Genomic DNA, 14,672 nt, shown 5'->3' with positions numbered 1-14,672 from the left:
TTGTGGAAGAACCACTGCTTCGTCTCGTTGTGGACGTTACTGGGATCGCCAAATATGTAGACACTGCCAACGCCGGATCCCGCTTCTCCCTCGAGGAAGGCCAGCCTCCAGCAGTCTTCATTGTTGGAACTCCATTTCTCAAAGCTAGAGTAGATCACATCGTCTGCCACTAGAAAACGGCCCTTCCCTGTGCCTGAGCACTCTTTGTACAAACTCACCGCCTTCTCCAGGCCATGATCCAGTCTCTCCTTCGACATTGGATTAGGGTATTTAAAGGAATAAATAAATTCAGTTGGTACGGTATTTAAAGGAATAAATCAACCTTTTGAAGTTTTCAAGCTTTTAACCCAAAATTAGTAGTGTGAGAAATAAATGTAAAACAACTTTAAACTAATCTTAATTTGTGAGTGTTTGGAATATGGAAAGGGAATACAAAAATGTGCATATAAATTAGCTTAAAAACCCTAGCTTATATACAGGAACGAGTGGTCCAGATTGAAACCAATCCGATAGCTACCAAAATCCCACTATACTAATATTAATATACGGCATCGTAGCCGTACACTTGGCCCTCACATCATCCCCTCCTCTCGAAATAATAGAAAACTATCAGGGTTCTCTTGTAAACAGGCCAAGATTTGGAGGAACGTTAGGAGGAGGCATTAACAAATTTATAGGTGGTATTAACTGCTCCTGATCCCTTTGTATGAAGCGTTTCAACCGTTGCACATGCACAATCTCTTGAGGATCGATCTGCTGGACGTCATGCCGAACCTAATAAACTTGTGGTCCAACTTGCCGCAACACTCAATACGGTCCTTTCCACTACGCAAGGAGCCCCTTAGATAAACCACATACTATAAGATGGGGAAAACAGACTAGCACCAAATCATCCACTTTGTACTCCGCAGGTGGACGATGATGGGAGTTATAGCACCGTTGTTGTCCCACTTATACATGGCCTAAGTGTTCAGTAGACTCTGCTCAGACAAATGGAAGAATGCTCGTCAAATACTAGTCCCACGACTTAACATCCACAGCTCGTGGCAATCGCGAAGGTAAACCCAGCTCCGTTGGTAATATTGGATCATGACCATATAGAAGTTTATATGGTGAAGCACCAACAAAACTCTATACCCCTGTGATATATGCATACCGAAGAGATGCAAATAACCATCCCAATCAGAATGCTGAAAGTTCACATACTTCGCAATCATTCCTTTGAATGTCTGAATGAGCCATTCCACCAGACCATCTGATTGTGAATGATAAGCACTCGTGAAAGTGTGGCGTATCCCTAGCCGAGACGTCAAAACATGAAATGCCTCAGCCATAAATGCAGGACCATTATCTGAAAGAATCTGCTTTGGACAAGAATGCTAAAACACCACTCGATTGAGGAGGAAGTATCCAATAGAAGTTGCAGAGGCGCTAGCAAGAGCACCAACTTCCACCCAATTAAGTCAAGTAGTCAGAAATAATAATAACATACTCATTGCCAACAGTCGACCGTGGAAAAGGTCCCATAAGATCAAATGCCACCAACTCAAATGGATGGGAAATTGCAATTGACTCCAACAGTCCTTCCGCAGCCTGAAGGGGAGTATTACAAGCTTGGCATCAAATGTAGCGACGCACATACCAGATAATATCACGTCGCATCTCCAACTAATAGAAAAACCTGCACAACTTCTCAATTATACGACGATGTCCCATATGCCCATCTAGAATAGGAGAATCATGATAGGCATGGAGAAACCGCGGAATAAAGATAGAAGGCACCACCAATTGTAAATGATCGTCAGGATTCGTCCCCACAAAATAAATAAGGCCGTCTTCGAGGTGATATTGAGAATGTAAATGCCGGAAAGGCAAGTCATCAACAAGTGATGCAACATTCTCAAACCCATCTCAAAGCCTTCGAATCCACAGCTCAATCTTTTGAGCCTCGTGAACCTCATCAAGAGAAGGTAGATCTTGCTCGGCGCCTTGTGGACACTGAACGTCAAGTACAACAACCGCCGACGGCACAGAATCCTCGTCTAGAAAATCCACAGAGGCTGGAACAACAAGCTCATTAGAAACATGAAAAGAAAATGGAGAAAGAAGACGAGCTCGAGAAAGGGCATTAGCATCAGCCAAAGAACTCCCTGGGCAATGAACAACATCAAAATCATATATCTAAAGCTTCAAAGCCCATTGAGCAGTATAACCAACTAAGTTCTTCCGCTTCAATAATGAAGTAACAATAGCATGATCACCTTCAAGTAACATCCGAGAACCATGTAGATATACATGAAGTTTCTCGAAACCCCAAACTGCTGCTAAACACTCTTTCTTTGTCGTGGAGTAGTTCATTTCGGCTAGTTGTAATGTACGGTTTATATACGCAATGGGATGGTGCTGACCAAGCACACTCGAGCTCTCTTGCATCAACACATCTCCAAAACCAATATCAGAAGCATCCATGTGCAAAATAAAAGGTCAAGTGTAGTCAGGATATGCCAAAACCGGAGGAGTCGTTAATAGCTCTTTGAGATCCTTAAACATCTGCTCATAATCTGGAGACCATGTGAAAGATGATATTGATGACTTCAGCAACGTGTAAGGAACCGACTCCCCGAGATATCGTAGGCTAAAGATCCCCGAAAGCATGACCGAAATGACAAAAAGAGTTCATTGGATGGGACCGAGTTGAAGATCGAGTCCAAGACCGACTCAGAGACCGAGTTCGAGATAGAGTCCGGGATCGAGCCGAGGCCGAATCGGAGACCGAGTTCGAGACCGAGTTCGAGACAAAGTCTGAGATCCAAATCGGGTCCAAGACGGAGTCCGAGGTCGAGTCCGAAGTCGAGTCCGAGATCGGGTCCGAGATCGAGTCTGAAATTGAGTCTGAGACCGAGTCCGAAGTCGGGTCCGAGATCGAGTCCGAGATCGATTCTGAGACTAAGTCCAAATACTAATATAGCTCAAGGGGTGAAAGCCCAAAGTGTGCATCTCCCAGGGGGGGAGGGGGGGGGGCTGCAGGGGGTTCCAAAAGTATAGTAGGGATAGTGAGGTCTAGGAACCATTCTTGAAGGAACTCTCCAGTAGTGCTTCCAAACTGACTTGAGGTTGAGATTGGGGCCGAGGGGCCTTGGGTGGGAGTGAGCATGGGCTTGGGTGGTGCCGGAGGGGCCACCCAGGGAAGTGCTCAAGAGCAGCTCCCACTCCCGAAAGGGAAACCGACTAAGGTGCTCCCGGCTCATGTGGAGTGGTGCCCCACTTGAGTACCTTGTGGCTCATTGGTCCTCGCCCTTCCTAGGGGCTTGGGCCTTCCCTTTGGGAGAGAAGTGGGGGCGTAGAGGTACCCATACCGGGCCGTTAGGCCATGGTGTTTCGCCCCGACGTCCCGAAGCAAGTGTTGCACCCAAGGCTTGGGATTTAGAGGGTCCCATGATCAAGTCTTGTGGTACCAAGGGGTGTTAGGAATCTGGAGGTTTGGTGTGCTTGGTTGCTTGTGCCTGCGGGGAGTGTAGCCGAACCTTAAGTCCAGTCTAACTCGGGGAGGGGGATTGGGAGAGATTTGGGATTTTGTAGATGGATGGCTAACACTCCGTTGCTCATGCAGTGAGTAGCTGAAACCAAGTAGAACCAAGTAGGAGCTGGTACCATGGGCGAGAACCTTGGCGAGGGAACTTAGCACAAGCCAAGGCAGAGTTGGCCAGATAAACGAGGTAAGCTGGCAAATTAGAAAGGAAAAATTTGTGGCTTACACAACGCTCGCAACGGTGCAGTGCGATCAAAAAGATGATCCACAAAATGACCGAGATACTGCACCTTGCCCAAAAAGCGCTGCACATCATTCACACACTTCGGAGTAGGGAACTTTAGAACAGCCACAAGTTTGTTATGATCAACTTGCAAACCCTCACGAGAAATACGGTACACAAGATAAGTTGTGTCCTTGGACCCAAACATGCACTTCGACTGCTTCAGCTTTAAACCAACATCGCGTAGCTGATCCAACACTTTACAAACATCATAAATGTGGTCCTCCCACGTCCCCTCCGAGTGGATCAAGACATCATCAATGAATTCAGTAGTCACCTTTGGCATATCGCAAAGAACCTCATACATCATCCGCTAGAAAGTTGTTAGAGTATTGTTCAAACCAAACAACATCACCAAGAAGTCATACAAACCAAATGGTGTATGAAAAGCAGTCTTAGGAATATCTACTTCGGCCATTGGTACTTGCCAGTACCCAGAAGCAAAATCGAGCTTGGTGAACCAGCGACTTCGCCCCAGACGATCCAAGAGATTAGCAGTGTGAGGAATAGGGTATACATCTGGGATCGTCACTTAGTTTAACGGACAATAGTCGATACAGAAATGAATACTCCCATCAGGCTTTGTCACAAGATGAGGTTCAAATGCCCAAGGACCCAAGGAGATCAAGATTTTACGGGCAAATATCCAAGAGATGTTGGAGAAGGGTGTTATTCAAAAGTCGCGGAGTGACTGAAGACGAACGGGAACCTTGATTGGACAAGCATCCTTGGTTGGAATTGGATGACGTGTGGCAATCTTGGCCCCAGATGATAAGTCAAATTCAAAGAGATCAGAATACTCCTTCATGAGTCAGTCCACCGCTACAACACAAATATCGTCGGAGGGATCGGAAAAGGGAAGAGTAGAATAAGATGGAAACATAGGAGGAAATAGTGGGGAAACAAAAGTAATGGAAGCAGAGGTAGAAGTAAAGGGACGAAAAGGTACGGAAGTGAGAGGAATGGATGAAACATAAGAAAGTATGAGACAAAGAGGAGAAGCCTCAAAATCACACTTGGTATGATTGTGCTGCAACCAATCTATACCAAGAATGAGGTCAAAAGCTTGACTCGGCACCACCTGCAACGACTACAACTCAAGCTCGAGATCGCCTACATGCACAACCAGGTCCACCTCATCTTATGCACATGCATGTGTACGGCCGTTGCCATAAAGAATGAAAATCGGATCTGCCACATGACGCAAGTGTAGATGACAACTTGTGGCAACAGGTCGAGCAATAGAAGATAAACTCGAACCTATATCAACCAACACGGAGAGAATAATAGCAGACCTCTTGTTATAAAAATGAGCTTGGAAAGTAAACACTGAATGAACCAGTGCCGAGTGAACCCCTTGATGATACTTCCGAAAGAAAGATGGAGGGGTCACTAACTTATTCGCATAAGGTCCCTCCGTTACTCATGCGACTCCTCATTTCCTAGATGTATCGCAGTGTTCAAACTGTCCACTGCAGCAGCACCAACGGGACGTTGCTAATGCCAAAGTCTCCACCTAGGAAATGGAGGTCGCCAATCCGGAAAACGCCGATAATGCCAATAAGTATGATCAACTTCATCACATGCCCAACAGCGAACATCACGGCCACGACCACTTCCTCGCCCTTGTCCTTGGACTCAAGCAGCAACAGCATCAACCTCCATTGTGTAAGCAACTAAAGAGAACGACCTTAAAGACGGTCCATGGGGTTTAAATATAGAGGGAAAGGGCCCATGAATAAGAGTGCACCCCCTTTTCCAATCGGTTAAGGGTCTTGGGATATCTGGGGTTAAGTGTCCTTGGGTTTGAATAGTACTGGGTTGGGTGACCTCCCGAGAAGTCCAAACTCAAGAGCTTACATTTGGTATCAGAACGGTCTCGGGTCTGACTCTGTTGGTTGGCTAAGGGAATTGCACCACATGTTGATTGACATTGATTGACATCTGGCTGGTCCAGTTTGCTCCCGCTGGGCTCGACCCGAGGGGTAGGGTGTCAAGAGAGCAGGGCTCGAGAGAGAGCTGCGGCTCTCAACTTCCATTCACGAGGGCGTGAACTTGTAGGGAAGCGTGGTGGATTGTAAGCAACCAAAGAGAACGACTTGAGAGATGGTCTATAGGGTTCAAATATAGAGGGAAAGGGCCTATGAATAAGAGTGCACCCCCTTTTCCAATTGGTTAAGAGTCTTAGGATATTTGGGGTTAAGTGTCCTTGGGTTTGAATAGTACTAGATTGGGTGACCTCCCGAGAAGTCTAAACTCAGGAGCTTACACATTGAAACAGGACCACCATCTATAGGAAGTGGAGCTAAAGGACGTGCAGCGAGAAGTGGAAGAGGTGACGTCTTATAACGTTGTGCCAAGCGAAGAGCATTGTCAAGGGTGGCAGGAGCAAGTGCATGCACAAGTCCGACAAGATCTTGACGAAGTGCTAGCCACAACATTCCTAGTTTGATCCGCTCCGACATATTTGGATCCGCACAAAGCAAAAGACTTCGGAAATGAATGCCAAATTGCATCACTATCTCAGATGGCCCTTGGCGAAGACGATGCAATTGTTGAAAGGCATCATCATAGTCATCGGCATGTCCGAAGGCGCGTTTAAAGACATCTAGGAGAACACTCTAATCTCCACGAGTGGTTGCACTCAAACCATTGTACCATTACAATGCCGTCCCTTGGAGACATGTGGGAAACTCACATAAACATCGAGCATCATCCCAAAAATGATATGTGGCAATCACTGTGAAGTGATTGAACCAATGGTACACATCATCCCTAGGATTCCCATGAAAGAACTTTAGCAGAACGTGAGGATTGGCACGAAGAGCAAGAAGAGTTGGACCACGTGCCGTGAATGCCACCATCAATTGAGTTTAATTGTTCAATTGCAAGTGCATAGCATCAAGCAATTGTACCAACTACTACTCTAGAGTTAAAGGAGGAGATTACTGATTTGCCATGAAGACGAATGAAAAAGAAAGAGCAAAAAAAGAGAAATGACAAAAAGCTAGAAAGAAATGGTAGATCTAGACAATGCAAAAAGCTATCCAAACCAAAATCCTAAAAGGAAAGAACAAAAGAAAGGAAATGGAAAAACCTAGATCTAGACGATGCAAAAGATAAATCTAAACCAAAATTCTAAATCCAAACACTCCTTAGGGACAATTAAAAGTGCCCCTCATCTCCACCAATGTGAATGTTTGGAATATAGAAAGGGAATATAGAAATGTGCATATAAATTAGCCCAAAAACCCTAATTTATATACAAGAACGAGTAATCTTGATTGAAACCAATTTAACAGCTACTAAAATCCCACTATGCTAATATTAATATATGATATTATAGCTGTACACTTGGCCCTCACAAATTTATTTTAATAAAAACACTTTCCTCTTTAGTTTCTCCATGGATGGTATTTAGGTTCTCACCAAAATAAGAAGGATTCAATATTTTTAATTAGGACCACCATTCACTAGTTACATGTCCCCTGTGTTTGAATTTTTGGTGCACGAAACCAAACATTAGATGCTTACATTCTGCTATAAAATGGGTTGCTCCTAGAGTGTTAGCGACCAGCAGTTTTGAAATGGCTCATACCAGTGCTCTAATCTTCCTGACTTCTTTCATTGCCTTCGCTGCAAGCGTTGCAGTGGCACAAACTCCAACTCCTCCTCCTCCAGCCACTCCTCCTCCAGCCACTCCTCCTCCAGGCACTAGACCCCCTCCAGGCACTCCACCCCCTCCAGCCACTCCTCCTCCAGGCACTCCACCCCCTCCAGCCACTCCAGCCACTCCAGGATGCTTCCCAGGTAGGGTTCATATGAATTCACGTTTTTTTCTTTCATACAATTTTCAAGCTATTATAGGAGATGCAACTGTTCAGATGTATAATGGAGAAATTAAGTTCGTGAGGGAGCTTAATGTTGGAGACAAGGTTGAATACTTTCACATAAATCTTGTCCAAGTATAACTTTTCCACAGGTTGCAGTGGGGAAGAATATCTATTCAGATGTGTATGCCTTCGGCCACAAGGATGCTGATGCCATGTCCAAGTTTTTCCAAGTGCACAGCGCTTCAAACATGTTGGAACTCACTGCAGGCCACTTTGTTCCCGTTGCTGTCAATGGGAAGCTCGTGTACAAGAGAGCCGAGGACCTCAAGGTTGGAGATTCCCTGTGGGAATCATCTCAAATCATTGGTAAGGAAAGCAAAAAGCATATATATTGGTGGGATGTTTCGAATTTAACGATTCTGTGCTACTTTTCCAGAAATACAAAAGGTTGAGAAGGTAGGCCTCTACAACCCGCTCACTCTCTCCGGCAGCATCATGGTGAACAATGTTCTAGCATCGACTCACAGCGAGTGGTTCTTGGACTCCATATTTGATGCTGTCGGCGCAACCGAGTACCTGCCATACGCATACCAGGCCGTGCTTGCTCCAGTTCGCGCCATCTACAATATCGTCGGCAAGGAAATCTACGCAAAGGGCTATGCTGCCATCGATTCCTTCACCAACATTGCTGAGTTTGGAAGGAAGTATGGAGGAAGCGTTGCTCTCACCTTTGGAGTTGCTGGTCTTGTGCTGGCCTCCAAGGTGTGAACAATTTTGGCAAGAATAAAATTTGGATATTACATACAAACGTCTAGTGCACAGACAATTATTAGGTACCTCTCACACCTGAAGCAAGAATCGTACCAGTAGACCAAATGCCCACTACACACATTTGTTTTGTTTTGCTAAAACACTAAAGCTGGCATTTTATGGAAATGCCCGGTGTATCACATTGGCCAATTTAGAATAATTTTAATGATTAAGGAAATTATTATAAATTACAATGGAGGCATGAGACCCACCCACTCAGTCTTCTCTTGACTTCCAGCTCCCGAAATTCCTCCCGTATCTAAATTATGTTCCTTGCCACTTGAAGCTATTGCCACCAATGGTATCTATTAGGTTTAAAATGCATGTTTTAATTTGCCTCCACCCCTGGCACATACAGGATTGAGACTTATATATTTGAAAACAATACAGTTACATGGTACCCTAGCTAAGCATCCAAATAAAAAAGAAGAGCAAAGTTATTGATGATCTATTGCTCAAGACGACATCTAAAGGACCCTTTTGACTGTGTGTCTGTGAAGACGTAATTCTGTGGAATGATTGTCTCGAATTGGTGCGCACAGTTTGGAAATTCTCGGAAGAGCTCAAGGAGCTCTAATTTAGTCAATGGAGTTCTGTAGTTTAATATGTCTAATCTATTTGTGACCAATAAAGGTAGCTTGAAAATAGAGATTTTCAAGGCAATTTCGGTAACATAGACTATCTCATTAGCCAGTTCTAAATATTTAATTATTAATATTAAATTTGATTACAAACTAGTTAAAGGCCTGATTTTTTAAATTCCAAAAACTATCTGCTGCTTGTTAAAGCAAAATTACAATTCTCTTTTCTTTTCTTTTTTCTGGTAGTTCTAGAAAATGCTTGAATATTCTACTATCTAATGGTTGTTAATCATTTATATTAATGTATAATTTATAATTTATACACTTTCCTAAACGCTTTCTAGTATATTCTTTTTTACATTGATTTCTTCCTGTCCTGCTCGATAGTTTTCTAACGGGAGCATCTTCTATATGCCACGACGTTTTGGAAGTGTCCGAGGATGACTACGACCGATGCTCCAGCGCCTCACCGATCCAATCTTTCAACAACGGTGACACTTCGATCGCAATGACCAGGCCCGGATCATGGTACTTCTTCCGCGGCTTTCCAAATCACTGCCCCAAAATGCATCGCTCACAGGCAGCGGCACCACTCCGCCATCGTCAAGCTCCAGCTCCAGCAGCGCCGCCGGCAGTAGCATCTCGAGAAAAGATTTGGAAACTTTCACGGCAGCAGCAGCAATAGCAGGAATTTCGACCTTGCTCTTTATCGTTTCAATGATCTAAGCTTCTAAAGATTTTACTAATTCTAATCTTCAATCATCTTGAAGATTAAGTTGGGAGCAAGAACCACTGAAGATGTTCCTCATTTAAGGAGCGAGACATATTCTTCACAAGGTTGCTCCAACTCTTCCTATACCATCTCCTTGATCGTCGACTGTAGCTGATACAGATCAAACTCTTCCTGCACCAGCTCCTTGATCGTCGACTGGAGCTGATACAGGTCAAACGTGAGTAGGATGTCATGACAGTCTGGAACATCGCTGGAAAGCATACTGAACAGGAACCGCACCAAGAAATCCTCCTTTGTTTCCAAAGTGCAAACGCTAGGACTAAAATCTATAATCTGTGTAGCTTCCTCCTGCACCCACAACAGTTGCAGAGGGTGGCATACGAGATTTGTATCCCGATTGCGAGCTGACAGCCCGAGCGAACCCAGTGTTTAAGTTCCCTGACGAATACCTCAAAAGCCTCGTTCTTGTAGGCCACTTCAAGGACTACTCAAGGGAATGGATGCTTCGGCGAGGCCGTGGAGAAAGAGGCGTCTGGCTCCTTTCTCCCGTTAACAAGCGCAAACCTAGATGATCTCAGGACCCGGACGAAGGAGCGGATGTCCAGCTCGGGGCTCGTGAGCATCAAGTGCCTCTCCACTTGCTGTCCATAACTTGTGGAAGAACCACTGTTTCGTCTCGTCGTGGACGTTACTGGGATCGTCAAATATGTAGACACTGAGCCCTCTTCTCCCTCGAGGAAGGCCGGCCTCCAGCAGTCTTCAAAGTTGGAACTCCATTTCTCAAAGCTAAAGTAGAATACATCGTCTGCCACTAGAAAAGGGCCCTTCCCTGTGCCTGAGCACTCTTTATACGAACTCGCCGCCTTCTCCAGGCCACGATCAATTCGGAGTCGACAGTCAGCCCTTTGAACTTCATCCAGTTTCGGAAGTGGTTTGAGGTCATCAGGGCCCACGCAAGACGTCCGACTTGACATTTCAAAAAACTTGGAGGAGTGGTTTTAATATGCTCAGGAGTTAATTGTAAAGTCAAGTTGCTTGTCACAAAATGTGGCTTGCAAAGTAAGCATAGCCTTCAGTTCCCTGGCATCTCTGGTTTCCTGCCAGCTCTCGACTTCAATCTGAACTTGGATGCTTCTTCCCCATTGGGTGGTACACTCAAATTTTAACAAGTGGCTCAGGGCTGATATTCCACAAATAGTACTGGAATTTTGGTTCATGTTATTCACCTTGGAGCCACCACTAAAAATTTCTATTACATAGAACAATAAGCACGTGTTAATTATTTGTTTGCTGTATCTGTCAGGTTGATGATCACAACTTTGGTTTGATTCTTTTTTGTTGTGGTGAAGTCTTGCAAGATTTTGGAGATTCGTTTTGAACAGAAAGTATCTCCTCACATTGTCAATTATGTGCTATCGAAAAATGATGCATTGGAACTTACTTCTCATGGCAACTGCAAGTAAGAATTCTCAAAAACATTTCTCATTAATGGGTGAAATTCTTTCGAGTAATTTGTTTTTTTTTTTCGACTATCAAAATTTATAGTATCCCATGCATGTTTTGAAAAGACAAGACGTGTCACCTCAATTATATGGTGGCAATTGATTTTCTTACATTCTTTGATTTTCAAAAATCTATATGTTTAGTTCAAAGGTTAAAAATCTCTTTACAGTTTTTGAAAAAACAAAATGCTACAATATATTTTTTATGTTTCATTATTTTATTTATTAAAATATCTATAATGCTTAAATGTAATTCTTTCGTTACATTGTTCATATACATATTCTTAATTATTATTATTTTCATACAAAAAATAGAATGACCAAATTCAATTTTAATTAATCTTTATATAATGCTTTGATATATATATAACCTTAGAGGATGAAACTAAGTCAAATGAAATATCTGATGATTTTCTTGGGTGTAGACAGCTATAAGAACTTGAAGGTCCTATAAAACCATTGATATAATAGTTGACAACTATAATAAAAACCTAAATCTATAATATGGAACTAAAGCTAAGACATTAGGGCCACTGTACTCCATAAAACACTATATAGCAAATGATAAACTTATTTCTGCGTCTTCCCTCTGTTTAACTTCCAAGATCAATATTAACTCAGACTTATAACTAATAATAAAATATAAAAGGTTTGGTTTTTGACTTCGTTTAGGCACATTAGAGGTCAGATTCATCATATCCTCTCCACAAAGGAAAAAAAACTTTGAGAATAAGAAAACTCTTTAACAATAACAATGAAATAAAAACTTTCAATAGCACTCACAAACAAAGGAATCATCGAAAATTCATTCAATTCAAAATATTAGAAAAATTTGCCATGTGTTGCATGTAGTAATGCTTGGTTTGTTTAATAGTAGTATTATTTTTATTTATGAATCTAATTGATCAAATAAAAGTTTATAATATACAAAAACAAGATTAATCTTATTGCATATCAACCATTAGATGGTAGAATGAAAAAGAATATACTAGAAAGTGTTTAACCAAGTTTATAAATTATAAACATGTTTATAAATTATAAATATATTTATAAATTATAAATACAAGATTAATCTAAATGAATAATAACCGTTAAATGGTAGAATATTCTAGCATATTCTAGGTTTATTGACTACCATCACAAACCACAAAGTAACTTAACCTTAGGAAACATAAGAATACTTAAAACTAAACTCCAAATGAACAATCAATAATTCTGCATAAGATATAATGCAAAATCTCAGTGAGACATACAATTTTAAAATTCAAATCAATTTGAAGAGTATAATAAACACTGAACTGAATTAAGAATAAAACTTATAAGAGTCAGAAGTAATTAACATGTCAAAAGAAGAAAATACTATAGATGAGAGGGGAAATAAAGCAAAAATGTTATGATGTAAAAAAGGGTAAAAAAAGAGCAGAAGACTAAGAGAAATGGTTATATTTCAAATTTTAAAGATTACCTATCTTATGAAATCTCCAACTCATTTTCAAGTTATCTGTAAAGTTATTCTTGAAATAATGAAATTCCTCATCATTAGAAATCCACTTAAACTTCTAAACATCATCCTGACTCAATACTTAATCATCCTCCAAGAACCAAATTATATAATCCATAACTCTTTAATTGAAATTATGCTCTATAACAATAAAGATAGCAACACACCAAGAATATCAAAACTCTATAATTTAAATGCCATAAAAAATCAAGAACAACACATCAAAGGGTGTAACACCAACAAAATCAAGCCCAATAGCAATAAAGCTCAATCTGGAGAAAACAAAGTAGGAGGAATAATGTTGTTGGATCAAAACATTAACACATCATCAATAACCTTCAATAATACACTGTTCAATCTAGTATAAGGTGGCATGATAAAAAAAGCAAATGTAATGAAAGCTTGAAAAGAAGACAAAAATAGAGAAGTTGTAAATGACTGGTGGTCTCACTCCATTTGAGATTCTAAGAATTAGAGTATTATTAGTGCATTAGCTCTATAATATCAATTATCTAGACAATATGGAAAAGCTAAATTTCATGGAAAGAACGGGAGAATAAATTAAGTAGAAAAATCTTGAATACAGCCAAGGATCTTGTCAAAAAGTTTTATCCCTCACTTCCACTTATGTGGGGATATAAAAATATTAAAAAGCCTGAGAAAGAGTAATTTCATAATCATTGTCAAGAATATCAATCAGCATATCAAATTTTTATCACATGTTGCCACCTTTAACAAAATAATTGTGTTGATCCTTAAATTTTCTAAACTAGTCTTCCTCCATGACTATTGATACAAATACAGTCTATACATATATGTATATATAGACTTTACATATATAATTTTTTAAGAAAATAAAATTTTTAATTAGTACTTCAAATTTTTTATTATAGCAAATATGACAATTAATTAATTATAATAATACATTACTTTATAATTTATATTTATTCTACCAAAGAACCAAAAATGTTCCTATTGTAATCTCAGCAAGTAGCACAACTAGTTTCATCATTTGTAGGTTTATATGGTTTATATAAAATAATAAAATTATTATATTTAAGATTATATATTTAATATAGTGTATCTGAAAAATGGATTATAAAAAATATTTATGACATAAAATAGTAATGAAAAACATATTAAAAAATCATATATTATAACTTAAATTTGTTTTCTTTGTAGTTATGTTTAACAATTTAACTGATATAGTACTATAAATTAGAAAATATATATTAATATAATTTTATCTCAAAGAGTTTTTGATAATGTAATTGATAAAATAAAATAACAATATATATACTTCATATGTATAATAAACTCTTTTTTCATTCAAAATTTATATACTTCACTCAATTGGTAAACATTATTTGAATAAAAATTATTGAGACAGATAATTAGGATCATAAATGTGAGAATATATTTATATATATATATATATATAGTGATATATTATCTATTTTTGAGTTGTGAATTATTAGAATTTGTGATTAAATTTTTTTATTTTTATATTAAGAACTTTTATTTAACTTTTTTTTTGAATTAAAATATTTTTTTTGATGCAAATCAAAACAAAAGCTTTATTTTGCTTTCCAAATTGTTTCATCAGAGAAAAGACACTAAAATGTTTAGCATTTTAACTAGAACTTCAAAATCTGATGTAAATGCAGCAAACTATATTTTTCTTTAAAAACTTTCCTCCACATGGTGAGTTGCAAGTTTTCCTGTTTTCTGGGGCCAGCTGAACCATGAATTCGCGTCAGAACTTTGGAACTTCTTGGTGTGTGAGGCTGAAGATGATCATCAACCATGAAGAAGCAGCAGTCACACTTGACAGTAACCGCCACCGTGACGAACGAGAATCCCACCATCAATTCACCACTGTGGGAATTGATGGTGGTGG

General features: G+C 40.2%; 1 protein-coding gene across 1 annotated transcript; it reads left to right on the top strand.

Annotated features, from left to right (window-relative positions):
- Positions 1-7,399: 7,399 nt before the first annotated feature.
- LOC9657223 (warthog protein 4) lies at positions 7,400-8,584 on the top strand. The gene is made up of 4 exons (XM_024680076.1): positions 7,400-7,622; positions 7,680-7,747; positions 7,795-8,011; positions 8,082-8,584. The coding sequence occupies exons 1-4, from the start codon at positions 7,400-7,402 to the stop codon at positions 8,411-8,413; spliced, it is 840 nt and encodes a 279-aa protein (XP_024535844.1). The 3' UTR covers positions 8,414-8,584.
- Positions 8,585-14,672: the final 6,088 nt, after the last annotated feature.

Source organism: Selaginella moellendorffii, unplaced genomic scaffold, assembly GCF_000143415.4.
Source record: "Selaginella moellendorffii unplaced genomic scaffold, v1.0 SELMOscaffold_1, whole genome shotgun sequence".
In the NCBI taxonomy this organism is placed as follows: Eukaryota; Viridiplantae; Streptophyta; class Lycopodiopsida; order Selaginellales; family Selaginellaceae; genus Selaginella; species Selaginella moellendorffii.
The sequence above is the reverse complement of the archived record's forward strand: the minus strand, read 5'-3'. Positions and strand labels throughout refer to the sequence as shown.

What these genes read in the sequence shown, in the direction of transcription:
- LOC9657223 (XM_024680076.1), top strand. Translation starts at nt 7,400, where the DNA reads ATGGCTCATACCAGTGCTCTAATCTTCCTGACTTCTTTCATTGCCTTC. An exon ending in CACTCCAGGATGCTTCCCAG is followed by an intron (nt 7,623 to 7,679) that starts GTAGGGTTCATA and finishes AAGCTATTATAG; the next exon opens with GAGATGCAACTGTTCAGATG. An exon ending in GGAATCATCTCAAATCATTG is followed by an intron (nt 8,012 to 8,081) that starts GTAAGGAAAGCA and finishes CTACTTTTCCAG; the next exon opens with AAATACAAAAGGTTGAGAAG.